Below are 23025 nucleotides of genomic sequence, written 5' to 3' on the forward strand. Positions count from 1 at the left end.
AGATCACCGCCATAGTTTGTGAGTGACACCACATCAGAACGCTGATCCTAGAAATGAATGAGACTCGTTGCAAATTAATGTTGCTTTCCTCCTCTGTTCCATCAAGTGTCAGAGACAGACAGCGGGAGACGGGGAGCGGGGGTATAAAACGGGAGTTGTGGTGGTCAGACGTGTTACAATAATGGCTTTGTTTTGCGGTGGCCATTAAAAGAAGATAGAGGGGAAAAATAGTCTCGGTATCTCTAATTCAGCGAGGCCAAGAGGTTACGGTTGCCAGGATTCTAGTATTGAACCGAACTCTCCTGTATTTGGACACTGTACGGTAAAAAAAAAATTGAGGTATTACTGGGCATGTATGTGTCCGGTATTACCTCTCTGGACATAGTGATCTGACCGGCTTGGGGGACCGCGGCATTTCCCTGGATGGGGAGAGAGCAGGGCTGCTGCTAGGGCGGCTGGGCAGCTTCCTCCATCCTGATTGGCTGCTACTGGGTAATGCAGCCAATCAGGAGGCGGTGTCAGGAGCTTGGGGGTGGAGCGAAGGAGAGGAGGAAACAGCCTGGAGCGGTGAGAGGGGTGCATGTGTCTCGAGCACGCCGCACCATTCACTATTGTGTCCAGTATTTCTGGAGAAGCCACCTAGCAACCCTACAAGATGCCTGTGAAAACCAGAGAAGAGATTGGAGATAACAATGCTGATGACTGAGATAAATTGTAAGCAAGAAGAAAAAGTCGGAATAGCTTCTGCTGTGAAATGTGATATTGATTTCAGCGCTTCCGTAGACCGAGAACGAGGAGATCATGCCGACGCTCGTTTTGGCTGGGTGAGCTTTGTTACTGTAACAGTATTATCTCGTTCTTCTTTTTCTTAAGTGCTCATAAACCTTGTGTTCATTCCAAGCCTACAATGCATTGTCTTTCAATGTGATTTATTTTACATTGAAGTTCCATACACTATTATATATATAATGTGTGTTCTCTATTGAATATACTGAACTTTGGGAAGCAGGTAATGAAAAATATGTGGGTTTTATATTCTTTGCTCAATAAGCGTACTCAGGCTGAAGAATGCCGTATTGAGAGTTCTTGTAAGTGGGGAGGTGAGTATGAGCCCACAGGAAAGGATTAATTTGGGTTACAGTCTAATTTGTGATGTATGAAGCACAAGGAGATAAAGTTGCTCACCCAAGGTCATGAGGGAACGCGAGTCTGCCCAGAAGAGCTTACACTCGAAGTCAAAATGTAACAAAGTATTAAGAACCTTCCCCCAGGTGACGTGAACAATATTTACGTGTATTGTTTATTTACAATAATCAATATTGAGCAGCACCTTCCTTACTTGCCAAAAGTGTATGTCACACACTCCATTTTCTCTCCCCGTGCAATCTCTGCTTAGCGTTACTAAGACCAGTAATGCAAGAAGTGTCTCACACCCAGTGCTGTGTGCCTGAGATAGGGAGACATACTCTGAGAGATATAAACACAGAGGCAATTCAAGGGTTATCTGAAGTTACCATCCACAATTCTACTGCTGGAGACCAGGAATATACCAACGTCTGGCAAACATGAAAAAACGAATGGAAACCCTGCAGTTATAGAGAGAGGCCTGTGACACATGGCAAACCTATTTAACAATTAGTGATCAGCGCACATTTCTTTGCTTAAATTTCTGCTTTAGTTTAACACAAGTGTTGTATCAATTGTGAATTACCTTTGCCACGAGGGTTGCCAGGTGCTGCCCTGCTCAGTGAAATACCCCACCCCCCCCCCAAGCCGGTCAGGTCACTATGTCCAGAGAGGTAATACCAGACACATACATGTCCAGTATTACCTCTCATTTTTTACCGGACAGTGTTTCAAATACACTGCAGGGGTGCGCAAACTTTTTCCTCTGCGCCCCCCTGCCTGCTCTCCCCCCTCTCCCTCCTTACCTTGTCTCCGGCGTTCTGATGTCACGTTGTGACACCCGCGTTGGCAGTTGACGCCTCATTGTCATGGCGACGCGTTGCCAGAAGCTGCCGGAGACAATGTAAGGGAAGTTAGGCTGCGGCCAGGCAGGGAGCGAGTGCGCAGGTGCTCATGCGCCGTGCCCTGCTCGGCCAGACAGATTCGTGGCTAGGTGCGCGCGGCCACGTCACGGAGCTGGTTCACCCTCATTGGGCGAACCGCTCACGTTACGTGCTTGAGAGCGGCAAAATCAAATTTGCTTGCTCTGCAAGCATCTAAGCGCCGAGCATGCGCAGGCGCTTGCTCACGCTGGCCACACACATTGCCTCAATGTGTTTCAGAGCGGCCAGCGTGAGCGCGCCTGCCCGCTCAGCGCCGCCGAGGCCTTACGCCGTGCGTACTTATATTATATTAATTTTTATATTATATTAAAATATATATATATATATATATATATATATATATAATCAATATATATCAAACCTAAAGTAAGACTTTGAAGTTCCTAAGATCAATGACATTCACAGTGCCACAAAGTTCCATGGTCTTCCAGCTCCATAGGACTACATGTCCCAGCATTCAGCGCGGCACGTCACGTAGACGTGAGCGGCTGAACGAGCTCTGCGATTGGTTCGTCTGCGTTCCATTCCCACCAATGGCCAGCGGGGTGTCCAGCGCATGCTCTTGGGCTTGTCAGTGAGGGGTGGTGGTTGCCGTGGTAATAATGGGGGGCAGTGAGAGCACCGGCCGGAGGGTGTCCTTCGGACTGGATGAGGAGGACGGGGTGCGGGTGCTGCGAGGCGTCCGGGTGAGAGGAGGGACTCGGTGCATGCACAGGTCACCCCCAAATCAGTGTATACATAGAGAGGTTACCCGCAGATCAGTGTATACAGAGAGGTCACCCGCAGATCAGTGTATACAGAGAGGTCATCCGCAGATCAGTGTATACAGAGAGAGGTCACCCCCAGATCAGTGTATACAGAGAGGTCACCCCCAGATCAGTGTATACAGAGAGAGGTCACCCCCAGATCAGTGTATACAGAGAGAGGTCACCCCCAGATCAGTGTATACAGAGAGAGGTCACCCCCAGATCAGTGTATAAAGAGAGAGGTCACCCCCAGATCAGTGTATACAGAGAGAGGTCACCCCCAGATCAGTGTATAGAGAGAGAGGTCACCCCCAGATCAGTGTATACAGAGAGAGGTCACCCCCAGATCAGTGTATACAGAGAGAGGTCAGCCCCAGATCAGTGTATACAGAGAGAGGTCACCACCAGATCAGTGTATACAGAGAGGTCACCCCCAGATCAGTGTATACAGAGAGGTCACCCCCAGATCAGTGTATACAGAGAGAGGTCACCCCCAGATCAGTGTATAGAGAGAGAGGTCACCCCCAGATCAGTGTATACAGAGAGAGGTCACCCCCAGATCAGTGTATACAGAGAGAGGTCAGCCCCAGATCAGTGTATACAGAGAGAGGTCACCACCAGATCAGTGTATACAGAGAGGTCACCCCCAGATCAGTGTATACAGAGAGGTCACCCCCAGATCAGTGTATACAGAGAGGTCACCCCCATATCAGTGTATAGAGAGAGAGAGTCACCCCCATATGAGTGTATACAGAGAGGTCACCCCCAGATCAGTGTATACAGAGAGAGGTCACCCCCAGATCAGTGTATACAGAGAGGTCACCCCCAGATCAGTGTATGCAGAGAGGTCACCCCCAGATCAGTGTATACAGAGAGGTCACCCCCAGATCAGTGTATGCAGAGAGGTCACCCCCAGATCAGTGTATGCAGAGAGGTCACCCCCAGATCAGTGTATGCAGAGAGGTCACCCCCAGATCAGTGTATGCAGAGAGGTTACCCCCAGATCAGTGTATGCAGAGAGGTCACCCCCAGATCAGTGTATGCAGAGAGGTCGCCCCCAGATCAGTGTATGCAGAGAGGTCGCCCCCAGATCAGTGTATGCAGAGAGGTCGCCCCCAGATCAGTGTATGCAGAGAGGTCGCCCCCAGATCAGTGTATAGAGAGGTCGCCCCCAGATCAGTGTATACAGAGAGGTCACCCCCAGATCAGTGTATACCGAGAGGTCACCCCCAGATCGGTGTATACAGAGAGAGGTCACCCCCAGATTGGTGTATACAGAGAGAGGTCACCCTCAGATTGGTGTATACAGAGAGAGGTCACCCCCAGATTGGTGTATACAGAGAGAGGTCACCCCCAGATTGGTGTATACAGAGAGAGGTCACCCCAGATTAGTGTATACAGAGAGAGGTCACCCCCATATTTGTGTATACAGAGAGAGGTCACCCCCAGATTAGTGTATACAGAGAGAGGTCACCCCCAGATTAGTGTATACAGAGAGTGGTCACCCCCAGATTGGTGTATACAGAGAGGTCACCCCCAGATTGGTGTATACAGAGAGGTCACCCCCAGATTGGTGTATACAGAGAGGTCACCCCCAGATCAGTGAGAAGGGGGGAGATTAGTGAATTACCATGTGGAGCAATGATTAACCCCTGAATTGCTTGATGAGACTGGAAAGCTATGATTAAACGAGACCTAGAGTCCAGCAGATCTCTCCTTAACCCTTACAGAGCTGGAAGGATTAAAGTAGCGAATATGGACAGCTGCACTCCAGTGTTTCACCAGCGCAGTACCAGAGGGGAAGCTTGCAGTGATAAGCAAGCAGCGCACGTATTAACCCAAACAGGAGAATGCTTAACCCCTCAAGTGCCACCTACAGACTCAGGCCATTCTGGCAGTGACTGCAGAACCTATTATTAACCTGTACAATGCTGGAGTGGCCTGCAGTGTAAATGTTTAACCCCCTGTGGTTGGGGCTGACTGCATGGCAGAAGTTACCCTTCATGGCAGGACCCTAATGCCAACCTTATGCAGTAGATTTCTGATGCAACGTAGAAATAACGTATTGATGTTGCACACGGGCTCCAGATCCCTCGGGCTCTTCTTCAGAGGTCACCTGTTTGACCTTGAAAGTTCATGCAGAATAACATCTATGAATAATTTCCAGTGGGTCCAATTTAAAGTATCACAGTCTGCATAGATTAAAGCAGGGGTGCTCAACTCAACTCCTCAAGCGCCCCCCTCCCCAAACAGGTTAGGGTTTCAAGATATCCCAGCTTCAGCACAGGTGCTTCAATCAGTCCCTGCTTCAGCACAGGTGGCTCAATCGGTCCCTGCTTCAGCACCGGTGTCTCTGGTTGAGCCACCCGTGCTGAAGCTGGGATATCTTGAAAACCTGACCTGTTGGGTGGGGGGAGGTCAGGAGTTGAGCACCCCCCACCCTCACAGGTTTCTCGGGGACTAATACTACAACCTGGCACTTCTGAATAATTCTGATCTCCTTAAAAATGAACTTTTCAGCTTTTTCAGTTTGCTGTTAAATCCCTATATTTTTGGAACAGATCTGGTTAGTTGTAGCTTTCCGTACGTGTCCTAGTTTAAACCTCATACGTGTTGAACAACTTGTTCCGCAACAAGGGCCTGAAATACTGAAATGCAATCTGTCATAATGTATTAACATATTTGTTCTCGCTGTGTTGTACTAGACTAGAAATCTTGGTATAATCTTCCTATTACAGCGATAATGTTAATATTGCACATTTTTCTCTGGCAGTACTAGAAGATCATTGTATTATTGCCTGACAATAATATCCGCACATGGTGTATGCTTTATAAACAGATCCAGGTATATGTAAACAGACCCAGATATTACTAAATGTATAAACAATAAAGGGTAGCTTGGATGATTTCTAGGAAACATAGTGGCAGAGATTGCCATGCTGATCTCTCTTTGAGGTCTCCCAGCCAGCGAGTCTTGGCTGGCCCTCTTGTGGTAACATTGGGGTATAGCGCTTAAAGTCGCACTAACTCGGACTGCGCTCATTGCCAGGTGCAATGCAAGTTATCTTATCCTCTTTAACATGGGACCCTATGAGCTTATGCCTCCCGAATTACACATCTTTTAAGCACAGACAATGCACCACGAGTGGTATTTTTTATTTTTACCCACCATAACTTTTTTCATGTCTAGTTATACCCACGTACCAGCTTCACGTGGCATACTGTAGCCAGCAACCAACCCTGCACTGATGAGACCCAAAAGGTCGGAATAGCGGTCTGTGAGTAGGGTTACTGGCTCTGCACTTCTTTAACCCAGGCTGTGCTGGAACGCTGTGCAATCCGGCAGGCATACGCTTATAGGGGGTAAAATGGATAAGTATTAAAAGTGACGCACTGTGCTCATTTGCATGTCATTACCCAGAATTCCTAGCGGCAGTGGAAGCACTGCATGGACTGCATACTAAGTGATAATGGGGAAAGGCAGGGTGGCAGACCTGTCTGAGACATAAAATGCACCACAAGTGATATTTTTATTTACTGTACACTGTACGTGGAGGATTTTTTTGAAGCAGGGATATCCTGAAAACCTGACCTGGTGGGGGAGGAGGGGGGGGGGCTTGAGGACTGAGTGTAGCACCCCTGCTCTAGGGGCCCTATGATGTACAGGGTATATCATGCTAGAAGTGCTCATTTTTTAGGGGGAGATCTTGAACGCGATGAAAGGGAAATGGTTATTTTCTCCTTCCCTTCACATCCCGGGGGGGCCTTCCCCCTACCACGCGATCGCCACACCACGCAAGCGTGTTCAACCCAAGTTGTTTGTCAGCATATTTTTATTCATATTTGTCTTAATTGCTAAACAATTGTAACAGAACATGTTGGTCACCCAATCCCGGGCTTCAGACAAGCACGACATGATACCATTTACATGTAGAATGGGAGCATCTGATGATAAAACAATCCCTGTAGTGCACTCGTTCCACTCTGGCCAACTCTCCCTATGTATGTGGCAAAGTCTCACCATTTACTTCTCCCCGAAATAAACTATCAATTAATGCAAAAGACTCTGTCTTGGAAAGACACTAACAGACTCTGTGTTTTATGTTTAATGAACACAGCTCTCTGAAGATGTCGTCAGCCGAATGAAAGATTCTTCTCCATCTCCAAAGGTGAAAAGACCATCACCCGCCATGAGGTCTCCAGCACCTCCTCCAACCTTCTCCGGCTCCACCAGAGATGGACCGTCCACCCGCATTCCTGACCCCAAAGCCAAAGCTTCATCTGAGGGTACAGACGGTCTGATTACAGTATTAAGGTTTTCTCCGGCTAGGAGTGGAATGAAGAGTAATATGTGGTGTTGTTTGTGCAGGTCCCCGCCGGCCCACTGCCGCTGGGTTTGGACAACCACCTTCAGAGGCAGAGGAAGACCTGTACAGGAGGTGAGGTTTCCCATCTGCCCTCAAGCCCTGATCTTTGCATTGCTGAGTAGCCTATTGGTATCACATGTACACACACAATTGGAAAGATGGCAGACATATAGGTTCTTTACAGTAAGGACAGTTACAATGTGGCATTCATTACCCATGGAGACTGTGATGGCAGATACAATAGATCTGTTAAAAAAAAAGGTTGGATATCTTTTTAGAAAGGAAAGGTATACAGGGATATACCAAATAAGTAAACATGGGAAGGATGTTGAGCCAGGGATTAATCCGATTGCCAATATTTGGACTCAGGAATGAATTTATTTTCCCCCTTATGAGATATCATTAGATGATATGTCACTGGGGGTTTTTGTCTGCCGTCCTCTGGATCAATATACTGCAAATACAAATATAGGATAAAGTATCTGTCGTCTACATTTAGCACAGGTTGACCTTGATGGATGTATGTCTTTTTTTAAACCTCATCTACTATGTAACTAATATGCAAGTTTGCTGCCTGTTATGACGCATGGTAACTAGTTGTCTAGTTTCTTCGTCACGTCGCCCAGTTACCTTTTGTAGGGGAAGGTTTGGGTTACTCAAGTTTTCACGCTAGGAGAACCTGGATAAACAGTTCCAGCTCCCGGGACCATGTGACTCCGGAGCATGTCTACTAAGCAGTGTCATTCAATAAGACCCCATTTGGATCTGGAAGACCCTTGATGGCTCATCCACGTAGAGGATTAAGACGTCTTCTGGCGCTGCAGGGTGTCTTACGCAATAGCATCACTTAGTGAATATGGGCCTTTATCGTCTTGGGCATCACAGTTTAAATTGCAGGGCATGATGTATGTTGTCTGAGGTCCTACCAGTTATCTCAGGGCCGTGTTTCCCACCTGCTTTGTGTCTTCTCCAAAAAGAAAAAATTAAGTACATTCTTCTCAATATTCAGATTTCAGCTACTTGAATAAATAAAATAAAGCGGCACAATAAAGCACTGAAGCTATGTGAGCAGCTTCCCCCCCTGCACTATATTATCCAACACACAACAGTTTGCTCATAAGACTTGGAGAGGCACGTTCTATGACAGCGCCTCAATAAACCCTACCCCTGAGCAGCTGCAGTGGTCCCAAGGCAGCTGGTCAGCTTAGCCTGCACGTGGCCAGAACTAGCCTTCCTCTGGCAGATGCCTGGCTGCTATTTCACTGTGTAGACTGTAAGTGCTCCTGGACAGGGACTACTTGCAGCTGCGAATGATCGTGTTACCGCTGCCTTCGCTGCAGGTACGAGAGAGAGCAGACCATTATCCAGGAAGAGCTGGTGCGTCTCGCCAAGAGGGAGAGGGAGACGGCGCGCGGGAGTCTGAACTCGTCCGTCCTGCGAGAAAAGAATTACGCCAGCCAGGAGCGGCAGAGAGCAGAACAGCTGGTGAGTTAGACGGCTCGCCTGCTTTCACAGCTGCTACCAGGCAGCCCTGTTGCGCAGTGTGTTACAGGCCTTTCCAGCATCAAAGGGGTTAATCATGCTTAGGAAGCATTGTGCATTACATCGAAAAAAAAATCTAGTCATATCAGGTCTGGTGTATACATACTCAGTGTGTGTGTGTGTGTGTGTGTGTGTGTGTGTGTATTTATATATATATATATATATATATATATATATATATATATATATATATATATATATATATATATATATATATATATATATATTCTTCCACCCTTGTGGATCCCCTGCTGGATGAAGCCTCCCCAATGATCTCCCAGGTACTCCGGTTACAGCCTGTCTTCTCCACATCACTCCAACACATTTACTGATCTCATCCTCCCATCTGACTTTTGGTTGTTGTCTTGGCCTTTTCATTTGCCTTGGAATCCAGTAGAGAACCCTCTTTGTCCGACAATGGTCATTTCTTCTTGCGAGATGTCCAGCCCACCGCCATTTTACTGTCCCCCCCTTGTGATCATGTGACATACTTTGGTTTGCTTTTAACCCATTCATTCTTTTTCCCGTCTCTTCGGGTAATACCCATCAATACATCTCTCTGGATTTTATTGGTGTGTGTGTGTATAAATATACACCAATAAAATCTAGAGAGATGTATTGATGGGTATTACCCAAAGAGACGGGAAAAATAATGAATGGGTTAAAAGCAAACCAAAGTATGTCACATTATCTATCTATATCGATATGGCAATATACATTACCACATATATCATTACAAAAGAGAGTTTGTTCTGTTTAGCAGAATAAGACCAAAAAGTCTCCGCAGAGGCTCTAGCTGCTGTCCTGAAACCCCTCTGCATGGTAAGAGTGGTTCCCCCATTATTATTATGGGTCAAACTGCGGTAAAACGGGTCGCCACAGAATGAATATGGTACGTGTCACAAAACCCTGTGTTGTGGCAGTGGAGATACTCGATATCACCTTACAGCAGAACATGTGTATTCGCCGAGTGGAAAGATGGGTTATTTTTCTACCCCTTCATAAAACGTTCCTTTAGATCTGTCCATGTTAATGTAGTTTGTCTCCCGAGAGGATCTTTCTCTCCCTCCTGCCTCCCAGTCTCTGTTTCAGCCTGAAACCACATCAATATTGTAAGAGGTTTAGTGCTGATAGGTATGGGGATTTTGGTTATAGATGCTTGGTTTTCTTCAGCTCTGTAATTGCACTGGCCTTCAGGCCTGGAAACAGATTAGTACGGGGGGAGCCTGTCTTTGCCCAGGCGGCTGACTCCGTCCCTTTAATCACGGCTTGTAGCTTTGGATTTATTAAGACACGATGCTGAAGACAAAGTGAATGACTGCGTTATCGATTGTACAAATAATACTTCTCTTAATCTAAGTTTGGTATTGAAATGTTTCTCCCGGATTTCCTGTGGATTCCGCTGGCTTGTATAATACCGCACATTTCCAAAGCAGATCGTGATGCGTCCTTCTCTCCCCACTGGTCCTCATGCGTCTGTCCAGCTCTGAATGGGACGGATTGGTATCGTGTGTAAATGAATGGTCATTTGTTGGTGTTTTTACCCAGTTGTACAGAGCTGCGGAGCATTGTGGGCAGTCATAAATAATCATATTAATATGACTCAACAGCTGTTGGTACCTATTGTAACTTTTGCGATAGTCCCAAAATTCACTCTTCAGTTTATAGTTCGTGTTTTAAAGGACAACTTCTTAACATTAGACCAAAAGCTACTGAATTCATGGAAGGCAACGATGGAATAATTGTTCTTGTTTTAAATGGGCGGATTTAACTCGTGGCGTGTTAGTATCTTGTACCCCGAGCATGTCCTGTCCTTTAAAAGAAATACAAAATCAGAAAATCTATATCAAATACCAAATATTTTTGTGTTGACAATCATGATTTAATGTCTAGCATTTGAAGTTACTATAATAACCTTTAGCCTGGAGAGAGCTCCATTTTAACCTCCCGCACACTTTCCAACTCTTATATCTTCTGAACATGGCATCAGATTAAAAAAAATAAAAAATATTGTTGGAAAGGGGAACAAGAGATGTATTAGTACAGGGGTGGGAAACTCCAGTCCTCAAGGACCCTGCTTCAGCGCAGGTGGCTTCGACTGAGCCACTGATTGAGCGACCTGTGCTGAAGTAGGGATTTCCGTAAAAGCTGGCCTGTTGGTGGTTCTTGAGGACTGAGCTTGAGACCCGCGATTTGTGTGGTAACCGTTATTCCCCGCGTTTTGTTGCAAAGTCTCTTTTTGACATGGCAAACCTCCCCTGCAGGACGATCGATGAGCTTTAACTAGGCCTCTCCTCCCAGGCTGCAAAAAGTTGCAGAGAAAGTGTCACTGCTACGCTCTAATCTGGGTCACTAAAACTAAACGTGGGTGATAAATTCTGAGTTTGCATAGCTGCTAATGTGTGCAGCAGACGCTGTGTAATTCCAGCCAGACGAGAGGGTACGTGTTAATTACGTATTCGCTAGCAACATATAAAAGAAAGAATAAGATTATCCGGAGAAGTGGTAATTAATGTTTCAGACGAGAACGGGACGGTGATCTGCTTTTGAGACAGGATGAGTCAGATGCCCGTGTGTGAGCTGAATGCTGCCGGGCAGTGCGTCCCGGTACCAAAGCCTGATGGCTTCTGTCAGGTGAAATGAATAAATGATGGTAATTACAGCGTAAAACTACATTCAGTCTCTTTAATGTAAGAGTTGTACATGTTGGTTCTCAGAGGCTTTCAGTCTGCTGTTGATTTCATAGTTACTGGCATTAAGGGCTGAATTTACTAAGCAGTGCTGCAAACAACCCCTCTCTCCCTCTGCAGCACCTTTGACTGAATATGTCACTGGGAATCTTATAAATATGGCCCTAAATCTTTAAAGGAACAATCCCAGCGGAATTAGTATTTATAATTTTGGGGTGCGCGTGAGAAGTATTTTCCATTCGGGTTTCTCTTTTCATTTTTAATTATCTATAGAAATGGAAATAAAAAAAATGAATTTATTCACTGACCCCGTACCATCTAGCTGAGAAATGCAAAGACTGATATCAAATACAGAACGGAAAATCCAATGTAAAAATGTTTGCGTTTTTTCCCCCCTATTGGTTTTGGTCGCGCGGAACTATGGATTAAACAGCACTCTAAGAATATATAGGAATAAAGTGTGACTATAGTGCACGGGAACCTGGAGGGATCCTATTCCCTCCCAAGGGACAGTACAGAACAAATAATGGGGCACCCAGCACCCACATGAAAGAAACCAGGAAAAATAACAAATGTGTTATAACGACATTTGACTGTAGTATTGGCACAATGTGACCACACAATTTGTGGTGAATCTGGCAAAAGTCAGCCAGAAGTATACAGCAGGGCCCCAATAATACGGCGGGTTCCGTTCTATGGACCCGCCGCAAACAGAAAGCGGAACCGCCGATTTAGGCGTCCGCGCACGCGCAAACCTGTAATTCTCCCTTCTGCGCATGCGCGACCTCCGTTCTGCGCATGCGTGACCTCCGATCTGCGCATGCGCGACCTCCGTTCTGCGCATGCGCGACCTCCGTTCTGCGCATGCGCGACCTCCGTTCTGCGCATGCGCGACCTTTGTTCTGCGCATGCGCGACCTCCGTTCTGCGCATGCGCGACCTCGCCCCCCCCCCCCATTCTGCACATGCGCAGACATTGCAGCCCCGTTCTCTGTACCCATGTATGGGCGGGCCGCCGAAAAGCGGGGCCCTACTGTAACTCAAACATAGAGGGATGTGAGTAACAGCAATTGGAGTGGGAGAACACGAGGGAATGGAAAGGATGAGGATAAGACAAGGGAAAAACGTGGGGACAAGACATATAAGGGGGGCAACGTAGTCCCTTCCCTCGTGCTCTTCCTTCCCTCGTGCTCTTCGTTCCCTCGTGCTCTTCGTTCCCTCGTGCTCTCCCTTCCCTCGTGCTCTCCCTTCCCTCGTGCTCTCCCTTCCCTCGTGCTCTCCCTTCCCTCGTGCTCTCCCTTCCCTCGTGCTCTCCCTTCCCTCGTGCTCTCCCTTCCCTCGTGCTCTCCCTTCCCTCGTGTTCTCCCTTCCCTCGTGCTCTCCCTTCCCTCGTGCTCTCCCTTCCCTCGTGCTCTCCCCTTCCCTCGTGCTCTCCCTTTCCCTCGTGCTCTCCCTTCCCTCGTGCTCTCCCTTTCCCTCGTGCTCTCCCTTCCCTCGTGCTCTCCCTTTCCCTCGTGCTCTCCCTTCCCTCGTGCTCTCCCTTTCCCTCGTGCTCTCCCTTTCCCTCGTGCTCTCCCTTTCCCTCGTGCTCTCCCTTTCCCTCGTGCTCTCCCTTTCCCTCGTGCTCTCCCTTTCCCTCGTGCTCTCCCTTTCCCTCGTGCTCTCCCTTTCCCTCGTGCTCTCCCTTTCCCTCGTGCTCTCCCTTTCCCTCGTGCTCTCCCTTTCCCTCGTGCTCTCCCTTTCCCTCGTGCTCTCCCTTTCCCTCGTGCTCTCCCTTTCCCTCGTGCTCTCCCTTCCCTCGTAACAGGCGTGTTACGATTGCGTTATACACGCGAGCGGCAGAGATAACGTTGCGTAGATCTGGGCGCCAGCGGCAGAGATGACGTTCCCTCGTGCTCCCCCTTCCCTCGTGCTCTGCCGCTGGCGCCCAGATGTACGCAACGTCATCTCTGCCGCCCAGATCTCCATCGCTTATCTCTGCCGCTCGCGTGTATAACGCATACGTAACACGCCTGTGGGACAACCGGACACGGTTCCGAAGCAGCCACGCGTTAGAGGGGATAACGAGCCCGCGGGATTGATGGCGCGGGCTCCGTCTGTACTACACCACGGTTTTTCTTCCTTGCGTTGGCAAATGTTAAAGGTCAGAAGGAAATGAGGAGTAGACGGCACACCACCCCAAAATAAAGTAACTCTCACAATTCCTAGGAGGGAATCCGATTCACTTTAGGCCACGATTATAGTAGGCGCGACGGCGCGTGCGATTTCCCGCGCTACGCAAACCAAGTGCAGCAGCTGATACGGGCCGGCCATAGTGCGTGCTGGTGCGACGCAGAGCGACCGCGTGACAGATTTTTTCGAAAAACAAATCATTTTGGTTTTTTTTTTTTGCACGGCGGCCGACAACCATATAACACAATGACCTGTTTGTACACCTTGATGTAGCGCGGAAGTGCGAAACGCGTCGGAGGTACTTACCTTTGTTTTTTGCCTCCTATGTTACTAATAAATGAGTTGTTATTGGCGTTCACCTCTCATTGACGGCTGGTAGCGCACTGCAGCACTGTGCTGTGTTCCTGTCGCCCTTACTGCACCTGGGAGCTTCCCTATGGAGGTAGCGACCGTGGCGACAACCCAGGATCACTTTGGGAGATATTCTTCCCCTTGGACTATTCTGGATTTAAGGCGTTGTTATTCTGCTTCATGGTATGGGATTTTGCACTGTAAGATACTCATTGCGCCATTAAATCAGGTCGAACTAATTACCCCAGGCGTTATTCTTCAGCTTAAAAGCTGGACCAATCTTCTTACTTTATCATTGATATCAGGTGAGCTCGAGACATTATCTACATATTATTAATAGTTATTTTCAATGACTGTTCCATGCCCCTTTTAACCTCTGACCACCAATTTTTCCTATGGACTGTTTACTTATCATACACATCAATGTCATGTCACAGAACTTCCAGCTCTTCACGGGTGCCCGGAAGATGCAATGTCACTAAATGACTCAGCAGCAGAGACACGTCAAACACTGGGGACACGTCAGTGCTAATGGGAACTTTATATTAAAACCCCATTCTATTCAAACCCCCCCACCCCTCCCCTCTGTCCTGCTGTCACCAAATGGTCCTAGAGCCAGAAATGACATCAGAGGCGGTGACAGTCGGACAGCACGGAGAGGCGCAGCACGGAGAGGCGCAGCACACGGAGAGGCGCAGCACACGGAGAGGCGCAGCACACGGAGGCGCAGCACACGGAGGCGCAGCACACGGAGAGGCGCAGCACACGGAGAGGCGCAGCACGTGAAACAGCAATCCAAACCATTTTTTTTGTTTTACACTGGATTGAAGCAGGGGGTCTCCGGAGCTGAACCCCATTAATTTCAGTTCCGGGGACGCCGTGCTTCTGGAGATACCTCTGTAGGGGGGTGTCTGTAGCAGGGATCACGTAACTGCGGAGTTTCAAAGCTCCCGTGCTCTGCGGGCCAATAGAAAGCCGTGACATCATCCGGATCGGCTTCCTATTGGTCCATGTAACGTGCGAGTATTAAACGTCAAACACCCAGGTAGCTCAGCTGGCGCGGCTACGGAGGCAAGTAACTCCGCAAGCAGGTAGTCCCCGGAGCTGAGATTGCTGGCATCCGGCTCCCGAGACTCCCTGCTTCAATCCTGTGTAAAAAAAAGAAATAAAACGTGGCAGGAATTGCTCCTTTAAGTCCACCACGTGGGAGGGTTTTAGTGGGATTATTGTATGAAGATATAAACCATTGCTGATGATTTATCACCTGGCACAGCGGCAGATTAAGAAATCCGCCGCCCGCAGGCACTTACCATGGCGCCCGACCTGCTCCTCCAGCATCGTGGCATCAAATGACGCTGCGACGTCACACAGCAGCGCGTTGTCACGGCAACGTGACGTCTTGGCGGTATTTGACGTTGCCATCTGACATCACAGCGTCATTTGATGACACGACGAAGGAGGAGGAGCGCGGCACGAAGGAGAAGGTCAGAACTTTACGGAGGCCGCACGCTGTCCCCTGGCGTCGGTGGAGAAGAGAGCTGGGCTTCTGTATATGGGTGAGAGGGGGAGGGACACATTTGCCCCCCTTGGTCGGGCCCAATTGGAAATCCACCACTGATCTGGCATGAAAACACTTAAAGTTTCTCTTATTTAGGACGGGGTCACCTAGTAGTGACAACCCCACTTCAGCAAGCAGACAAGTGCTTTGGCTTTTAGGAGGATGGTAACCGAACTCAGGAAGTGCATCGATCTTAGAGGAGCAATCCATGCCGGTTTTGTTTCTTTTCTTTTGTTTCCCATTATTTTTTAATCATGATTGAAGCAGGGGGGTCTCCGGTGCCGAACCCCATTAATTTCAGCTGCAGGGACCCCTTGCTGGCAGAGACACTTAGCTCTGATTGGGGGGCGCAGGCGCCGGGAGGGGCGCCGGTATCTCTCTGCAGTTTAAAGCTCCCGCGTCACATGGGCCAATACGTAGCCGCACCGGATGACATCACGGCTTCCTATTGGCCCGCAGGACCTGGGAGCTTTGAAACTCCGCCATAATGTGGACCCCGGATCGGCTACCGGCACATACTACCGAGGTCTGTATCTCTCGAGGCAGGGGGCCCCCGAAGCTGAAATTAACAGGGTTCAGCCCTAGAGACCCCCCCTTGCTTTAATTCAGTGTTAATAAATGAAAGATTTATTTTTTTAACCGGCTTGGATTGCGTCTTTAAAAAAAAAGAAGCGAAATCTCTTGTCGGTTGTGAATGTGTCTAATCAGAGCGGGTGTAAAGCGCACAGAAGGGGGATTAGGCTTTCTGGAACTAGGCTCAGTAATGTATTTCCAGCCGGCTGCGCTGACAGTACCTTGCTTTCTGAAGACAGATCTTATCAGGAAATGTGTGTACCTAATAGAACAATGAAATTAATTCTCGGAGATGAAGCATTGTGTAGGATTTGAGCAAGGGCTTAATAGGATTCTAGCCCAGCACTGGGCGGTTATCGCTTGGAGTTTAATCCTCACGGATAAACTGTTTGTCGGATTTATTCTTAAATAAAAAAAAAAAATTTAAAAACCCCTACGTAAATACTGTGCATGGGTTTTTTTGTTTTTGTTTAATGAGCAAGTCAAACTTGACGGATTAACGAGCGATGCGATTGTTTGGAGAGATAGCGAGCGCGGTTATCTGTGAAGTATGTGTGTTTTTGAGAGCGAGAACAAGATGTGACGGGGCTTTTATAGATATTAATGCAAATGTTATCCCATGCGTTGAAAGAACAGAGGGCGAGTTATTAGGCAGGGGTGGCCGTCTCCAGTCCTCAAGGGGCCACCACCAGGTTAGGCTTTAAGGATATCCCTGCTTCAGCACAGGTGGCTCGGTGAAAGGCTGAGCCACCTGTGCTGAAGCAGGGATATCTTTAAAACATGATCTGGGGGCTCACGAGGACTGGAGTTGGCCACCCCTGTTATTATGGGACTGAGTGTCAGTCTTGGCACACACCTCCTTAACGAAGCATATGAGTAGCTCCGTGGCTGAGACTAGACACCTCATACATAAATCTAGGCCCCTGCAGACGCACTTACCAGAACGCTCTCCTACTGTCTCTGTACATTCCTCCTACTTACCAATTGGATTGTAAGCTCTTCGGGGCAGGGACTCCTAAATATCACTTAAGTCTGAAAGCACTTCTTCCCATTATGTGTCATTTGTATTATTTGGCATTTATGAGTGTCACGTGTATTACTGCAGTGAGGCGCTATGTACATGAATGGCGCTATACAAATAAAGATATACATACATACATACAAGTCTCCCGGCTGCAAAACGGACACAAAAAAACAGCACATGATTTTTCAAAGGATGAAGTCTCTGGTGAATCTGGTGCTGTGAATCTTGCAGCTACTGGCCTTTGATAAGAACCTCCATTAGTTCATGGGAGTGTAAAAGATGATTGACACCGTGGTGAAATAAAAAAGAAATCTATCTAATCGGCTGCCATCTTTATTGTGGCCCCCTGCAGATAAGCAGAGCTCTTAACTCTCTTGCGGATGAAGGAGGCGGGAACATTTCTTGCACTGCGTTTCTAGCAGCCAAACGGTTAAATTAATCAAGTCCTACATTTGTACTCCGGTAGATATTGTTTAAATGCATATTCTGTGGAACCCTGTTGACCTCCTCCACATTATAATATGATTGCTAACTGCTTGCTGATTGCTGTTAATTTTTGGTATTACTGGCTCCAATTAGCATCTTCTACCCCCTGTGAGTTTAGGAGGAGGGGAGCTGGGGGGTGGGGTATACGTTCGAGTGGATGGCAGGCCGACACTGCTACAGAGAGAAGTGCTAATATACAGTACTATGTAATCCATGCAGTGAGATCTATCCATCATCATCATCTTCAGGCCTTGTCTACCCACTGCTGGATGAAGCCTCCCCCATGAGCTAACAGGTCCAGCGGTTGTAGCCTCTCTTTTGGTCGTTGTGTTAGTCTTTTAATCTCTCTTGGCTTCCAGTCGAGTACCATCTTTGTCCAACAATGTTTATATATGCGCATACACATATAAAAGTATTTAAAAAGTAGACGTGTGTTGTGTGTGTGTGTGTAGTCATTCATTCAGTAGTGGCTAAAATTGTAGAGACAGTTTAAAAAATAATAATCAAATTTTCAACGGTTTACGCAAAAATGATACTGTGTAATTTGCACAAATGAATGTTGTTGAGCAAAATAAGGATTTCATCGGCAGTCACACATAACAGAAGAACTTTAATAGGCTGATGCAAAACAATATTTGCACATTTAAACGCACATATCTTTAGTATTTGGTTGAAAAAAACCTGTCTTCACAGCACAGCGTCTTCTAGGCATTGAATGAAACAAGTTTGCCGTTCCTGGGGTGTTATAATAAGGACCCGCCTTTGACAGCTGCTTGTATTAATTCTCTCCTGTTGCTGGGATAATTTTGTCTCACTTAACACTTTAACCTTGACCGAAGGTTCTTGATGGGGTTAAGGTCAGGACTATTTCCTGGCTCACACACTTTCTTTTCCAAAAAAAAACATTTTAAAGCGGCAATCTAGGTTTCATTTAAAAAATAAAAGATTACTACAGGTTTGAAGCCGGGGGTTTCCGGAGCTGAACTGTTAATTTCGGCTCCGCTGACCCCCTGCACCCAGAGATACTTACCTCCTGTAGGGGTGCCGGCATCTCTTTTCAGTTTAAATGTCCCGATCAGGTGGGCCAATAGGAAGCCGCGCCGGATGACATCACAGCTTCCTATTGGTCCGCGTGATCCAGGACTATAAAATGCAGCCATTACAATAGGCGCACAGATTCTCTGACGGCAGAGATACCGGCACCTACGTAGGTAAGTGTCTCCGGAAGCAGGGGGTTCATCTCCGAAGACCCTCTGCGTCAATTCCGTAATATAAAATAACAAGCGAAACCCTTGCGGCTTTGCGTATTCATTTAGCTGTATGTCAAAGAGCTTTATCTGGGTGGGAAAAAATATCCTGTGTCATTATTACCAGGAAATGGATCCCTCGCTGAAGGAAGACCTTTGGGTTCCAAGATGGAATAAACGTATTCTTTGGCTGGCAGGGTCCCATCAACATGTATCCGCCCAACCCCATGACTTGCCATGCAGCAGTAATACTAATAACTTTAATATAGCGCTTTTCTTCAAAAGCTTCACAATTGCAGTATAGCACGGTACCCACCACACAGGGATTTGTAGACACAGCCCCTGCCCCGATGAGCTTGCAATCTATGACTTTGGTGCATGATCATAACGCTCACTGGATGCTTCATTGTATTTGTAGTGCATTCTGGGAGTAAGTCTACTAAGGTCCCTAGTGTCGTCGATGCCCCTTGTCCACCACAGCAGCAGATTGCTTGGCAAGGCGTTGCTGGCCCCTCTGGCAGCAAAGGGGTTAAACACATAGCCATGGGCCCCTTTTGAAGCAGCTCTTCGATTCACTTAATGCAGGAGTGGCCAACTCCAGTCATCAAGGGCCACCAACACCCCAAGTTTCAGGATATCCCTGCTTCAGCACAGGTGGCTCAATCAGTGGAAGTCTGCACCACCTGTGCTGCAAACCTGACCTCTTGGTGGGCCCTGAGGATTAGAGTTGGCCGCTCCTGACTTAATGGAATAGGGGTGGGTGGAAAGAAGGGATTATTTGGGGAGGATAAGTAGAAGAACCTCCGTTGGCCGCAGCGGTATATCCCCCACTCTCCCATCCCCGTTGATTTAATCGGAGGCGTTTGCAACAATCGCCTCTCTTCCCTCTCTTCCAATTCCTGCTGCTCCGGCTGTTCTCTCCCGGCTCTGAAGGTTAATTTGCGTTAGGAGGGTTTGTGCAGATTTCCGCAGCTGATGTTACTGCAGCCGGCGCTTTTATTATTTATAGCGGACGAAGCTAAGGGACTTGTCGCTTCCCTGTCCTTCTTATTTAAAAAAAAAAAAAATTCTCTCTCTTTCTCTCTCTCTTTCTCTCTTGCTCTTTCTCTCTCTCTCGCTCTTTCTCTCTCGATATAGACATATCACAAGGAAGAAAGAAAAAGGGTCCGTTCTTATTCAGGTTTACAGCTTGAAAATCCCCTTTCTCTTGTCACGCTCTGGAGAAGCAGTCGTGATAACTCGCCCATGTTGTCGTCGAGGTCTGGCTAACCAGACACATTTGTCATTTTTGTGCGTTGTGGTGATGTGTACCCCTGTGGTGTATCGGAGACTTTTTCTCACTGTGGTACATTGTTCCTGCTGTGAAATTGGGGTGACTGATTTAAAAACGGCATCAGTTCAGTGGTGGCGAACTCCACTCCTCAAGAGCTCAGACAGGTGGCTCAGTCGTTGACTGATGCAACTTTGCTGCAGCAGGGATATCCTTAACCTGATTGGTTGGTGGCCCTTGAGGAGTGGAGCTGTCCACCCCTGTTCTCGTTGGTCCCACCAAAAATGAAGTGTAAAAATACAAGTAGAGATTTTTCGAGATCTAGGTTTATTGAGGGGACAAGCAATGAACTGGATAACAAGGGCGTAAGATCCACTCATTTAACAATATCTTATATCCTATTGACCAAAACCCCGTCCCCTGTCCATCTGGCTACTGGGCAGGCTTATAAAATATTAAATAAATAAGATATCGTCCAGTGAATAGAGTGCCGGCCGTTCGACTCTTCATTGTGGTCAATTTAAAAGCCTCAACTGGCTTTGTGGTGTTGGATTCGGTACGTTTGGGTGTTGTACTTCAGCCATCCCAATTTGTGGTGATGCTGCTTAGGAATGATGAAGAGATGACATGGATTAATATGAACATTGGACATGCCTTGAAGAGGTCTGTGGAGATGTGTGTCCTTTTGATTGGAGACGGCGCGTACCCATTTGTTGTAAGGGCACTGAGGTATGACATTGATTTTGTGCTACTCGCCCTTCTGCTTCCCTCCACGTCTCCCAAAACCTTCGCATCATTTGTTTCCATCCTGTCCCCCCTCTTGTTGGCCTTATCTGGGGCCACCTGCACATGTGCTCGGAGATAGCCGCGTGTCTCCTTTTCCTTGGGATTTAAGTATCAGGCAATGTCTTACACAGTGTCCCATTCTCTAGATGACTGGTTGGACATGATGTAGGAACCCTTATCTTAAGGCTGACACACGCTGGACATTAATAGAAATACATGCCTTGCCTACGTGTCTGGAATTTCAATCGGTCACCCGGTGCCTCCTGCTCTCACACAGACAGACTCAAGAAGGGCTTGATGGAAAGAGACATCTCCCAGTGTTAGTGTCAACTTGCAATAATGTAGCTCTGCATTCCAGCACTCGGTTAGCGCCTCGTCTAAGGTGCAGTGCAGGTTGCATTGCATATGATTACGTTGTATAATGCACTGCCAGTGAACTTTGAGTCTGTATGTAGTCTAAATACATAGGTTCAATTTATCTCGGACTGTCAAATGTTGTCAGCTGATGGAAATTAAGGGACTTATCCAAGGTTAGATGCAGATGACAGAGGGTCTCCCATTGTAATTAACCCTTATGAGCTAAGGCCTAACTACAAGGCTAGTTCACCTCTTGTGTTCATCTGTTATTAGCACACAATGATAAATTACAGGCTTCTTTGCAAATGAGCTTTTCTGACCTTCAGATCTAACAATGTACTAACAGCATCGAAACTTGCAGTTGGGAAATTAGCAATGCCAGACTTTCATAACTATACATTTATATTACCTAGTTGATAGAAACTTATAATAGCCCAACTCCTGAGTGCCTTATTGTATTGTACAACCAGTGATTACAAGCATTTGCATAATCACCAGTCTCTAAATATAGAAATAAAGGGGGAGTTAGCATACAGCCCTAGCAATTCCCTGCTGCTGAATCTACACTAATACATCAATATGTGTATAAATATTATCAGGTTGTGAATAATTTTTTGACAGGTTGACACCTGTTTATGAGTGCCTTGGCATAAGCAATTCCAATTAAAAACATTTCAAATGAGTATCTTTTAACACTACAGGGAGGAGGATAGTAAGATGGGAGATTGCATCGCCAAGTACGGAACCATACATAGAATCTCACATAAATGTGTCCAGACTTATGTGCCCATATTTTAATCCTCATGCAATACCATGTACTTGTCTTATTCTCAGTGTTCCTAAGATCAAGTGCCTACACTGTTCTGTTTTTAGTTCCGTAACTGTATTATGCTTCTCTGGGAAGCTGTGTCATGCACTTTGGTGAATAAAGCACCTTTTCCCGGACACAGGTCTCTCTCTTCCAAGTTCACCGCATGAGCCCTTGTTCTGCTTGTGGAAGGATAGTCCATAATGGGTTTTATGCACAAACAAATGTAACTGCTCCAGTGCAGGAGGTGGCAAGGAGTCCATTCTCCTTCCTGTGGTTAGGCTGAATAATATAATAGATACAGTGCCCAAAGAGCAGACCATCTAATGCTGTGTCCAACTCAAGTCTTAATCCCATTCCCCAACTGGGAGTCTAAACCAAAGGTGGCCAACTCCAGTCCTCAAGAGGTACCCAGGTCAGGTTTTCAGGATATCCCTTCAGCACAGGGGGGTGAATCTACTGAGCCACTGATTGAGCCCCCTTTGCTGAAGCAGGGATATCCTGAAAATCTGACCGTTTTGTGGCCCTTGATGACTGGAGTTGGCTACCTGTTGTCTAAACCAGGAGTGCGCAAACTGGGGGGCGCTAGATTTTCTGGGGGGGTGAGGGGGTGTTTAAGTTATAGAGGTCCCGCGCTCTCCCCCCAGGCATTTAAATGAAATGCCGGTGGGACTGCGCGAGGCCTCTATAACACACTTACCTTCCCTTCAGCGACGAATCGTCATGGTAACTCGGCGTCAAATTCTGCCGCGGGGTCACGTGACGTGCGGGGGGGGGAGGGGGTGGCGCGAAGCATTGAGAGCAGGCAGGGATGCGCACGGGGAAAAGTTTGCGCACCCCTGGTCTAAACCATGAGTCTGCTGTATCTTTCCCGAATCCCAGGGCGATGCCGGATCTCGTTGTATGATGTGACTCATTGTATCGGTAATAGGCCCTGAAGTCTGTATAGTGAACAGTAATGAGTGTTTTCGCCATTAAAT

At 47.3% G+C, this 23025-nt stretch overlaps 1 protein-coding gene across 4 annotated transcripts in view; it reads left to right on the forward strand.

Annotated features, from left to right (window-relative positions):
- The first annotated feature begins 2600 nt into the window (after positions 1-2600).
- The window catches only part of CHCHD6 (coiled-coil-helix-coiled-coil-helix domain containing 6), a 123143-nt gene continuing 102718 nt past the window's right edge, over positions 2601-23025 (forward strand). For all 4 annotated transcript variants that reach the window (XM_075574581.1, XM_075574578.1, XM_075574579.1 and 1 more), the window contains exons 1-4: positions 2601-2755; positions 6934-7102; positions 7185-7254; positions 8523-8667. In XM_075574581.1, coding sequence (XP_075430696.1) covers positions 2672-2755; positions 6934-7102; positions 7185-7254; positions 8523-8667 — 468 coding nt within the window. In that variant the 5' untranslated portion in view covers positions 2601-2671. The remainder of the gene's footprint in view (positions 2756-6933; positions 7103-7184; positions 7255-8522; positions 8668-23025) is intronic.

Source organism: Ascaphus truei, chromosome 17, assembly GCF_040206685.1.
Source record: "Ascaphus truei isolate aAscTru1 chromosome 17, aAscTru1.hap1, whole genome shotgun sequence".
Lineage (NCBI taxonomy): Eukaryota > Metazoa > Chordata > Amphibia > Anura > Ascaphidae > Ascaphus > Ascaphus truei.